We start from the raw sequence: 1,318 nt of genomic DNA, 5'->3' as shown, positions 1-1,318 counted from the left end.
CACCTACATCGTCCACAAGGGACGACTCGGGAACTCAACTCCTACCTCGGGCAGCTCACCTTTCCCCCTATGCCCAGGGGAAAGGTATCAAGCCGTTTGACAGCTGATGCAGGCTGTCAAAACGGCTTTTACGCAGAAACAGGCGGGAGCAGCAAACAGCTGCGTCCAGCGAAGGCGCCTGCCACCGGAAGTCCCCCCTTCTGTGTGGATTTTTCATTGTGCATCTGAAGATCAGATTATCAGATGAAAACCTTTGCCGGACGCCCAGAAGTTGCACCGCCGCCCAAAATGCCCCAAGTGGGAAAAAGGCGGAAAAAACGTCAGAGCTGGGGGGGTGGGTAGTAGGGAGAACGAGAGGAACGTCCTAGAGAGGCGCCTCGGCGGCGTCTCCTCGCCCTTTCCGCTTCCATTTCCTCTCCCTTGGGAAAGTGGGCGCTCTGGCTCCTCTTTCCTCTCCTCCTCCGGTGGAGCTGCCGGAGTTTCGGGGTCTGGAAAGCGCCGCTTCCCCCTCGGAGGACGCCGGGCGAGCCGCCTCTTTGACAGCCGGGTGGAGGCCGGGAGCCCTTCCCTCCCTCCCTCTCTCCTCCCCGGGATTGGGAAGAGGCGGCCGGGCATCCTCCCTCCCTGCTTCCCCCCGAAGTTTGGGGGGGACTCAGACGAGGGATCCCCCATACGGCACCTGGCAAGGCTGTGATGGCTGTGGAGGATGGGCTTCGTAGTAGGGAGGCAGGCGAGACGGTGGTTCTGCCGAGTCCAAAGAGGCTGCGGTGATGATGGAGACCGGCCTTAATCGTGGCTTAATCATAGTTTACTCCCAGCCCTGGAAGCCAGCCCAGCCCTCCGTCCAGGGCTCGCCGGCAGGTCTCCCTGGGAGCTGCAAAGAGCAAGCAGAGGGAGCCACGTTACACTCCCTGATCAGGGCTTGTATGGAACGGTGATTTGCCTGCTTTAGAAAATAGGTTAGCCTTTCCCCTATTGTGCAGTTCAGAGCACCAGGAGACAGCATCCCGTAAGCTTTGCTTTCATCATGGTTTGCTGACCGTGGTGGGTTTGTACACGTTTCCAAGCCACAAATGAGCAAGCTTTACAGAACAACAAAGTTGGAAGGGAGCTTGGAAATCTTCTATCTAGCTCAACCCCCTGTCCAAGCAAGAGATCCTATACCATTCTAGAGAAGTGACTGTCTAATCTCTTCTTAAAATCCTCCACTGATGGAGCACTCAACTTTTGGAGGCCGGCCATTGCACTGATTAATTGTTCTAAATGTGAGGAAATTCTCCTTAGAGTTGCATCTCTGATTAGTTTCCAGTCATTGCTG

General features: G+C 56.2%; 1 protein-coding gene across 1 annotated transcript in view; it reads right to left on the bottom strand.

Moving 5' to 3' along the window:
• LOC107298869 (zinc finger protein 91-like) overlaps positions 1–1,318 on the bottom strand; it is a 21,444-nt gene that overhangs the window by 10,597 nt on the left and 9,529 nt on the right. The window contains exon 2 of the mRNA XM_015828233.2: positions 1,165–1,168. Coding sequence (XP_015683719.1) covers positions 1,165–1,168 — 4 coding nt within the window. The remainder of the gene's footprint in view (positions 1–1,164; positions 1,169–1,318) is intronic.

This window comes from Protobothrops mucrosquamatus, unplaced genomic scaffold (assembly GCF_001527695.2).
Source record: "Protobothrops mucrosquamatus isolate PMUCROS unplaced genomic scaffold, P.Mucros_1.0 scaffold4345, whole genome shotgun sequence".
In the NCBI taxonomy this organism is placed as follows: Eukaryota; Metazoa; Chordata; class Lepidosauria; order Squamata; family Viperidae; genus Protobothrops; species Protobothrops mucrosquamatus.
The sequence above is the reverse complement of the archived record's forward strand: the minus strand, read 5'-3'. Positions and strand labels throughout refer to the sequence as shown.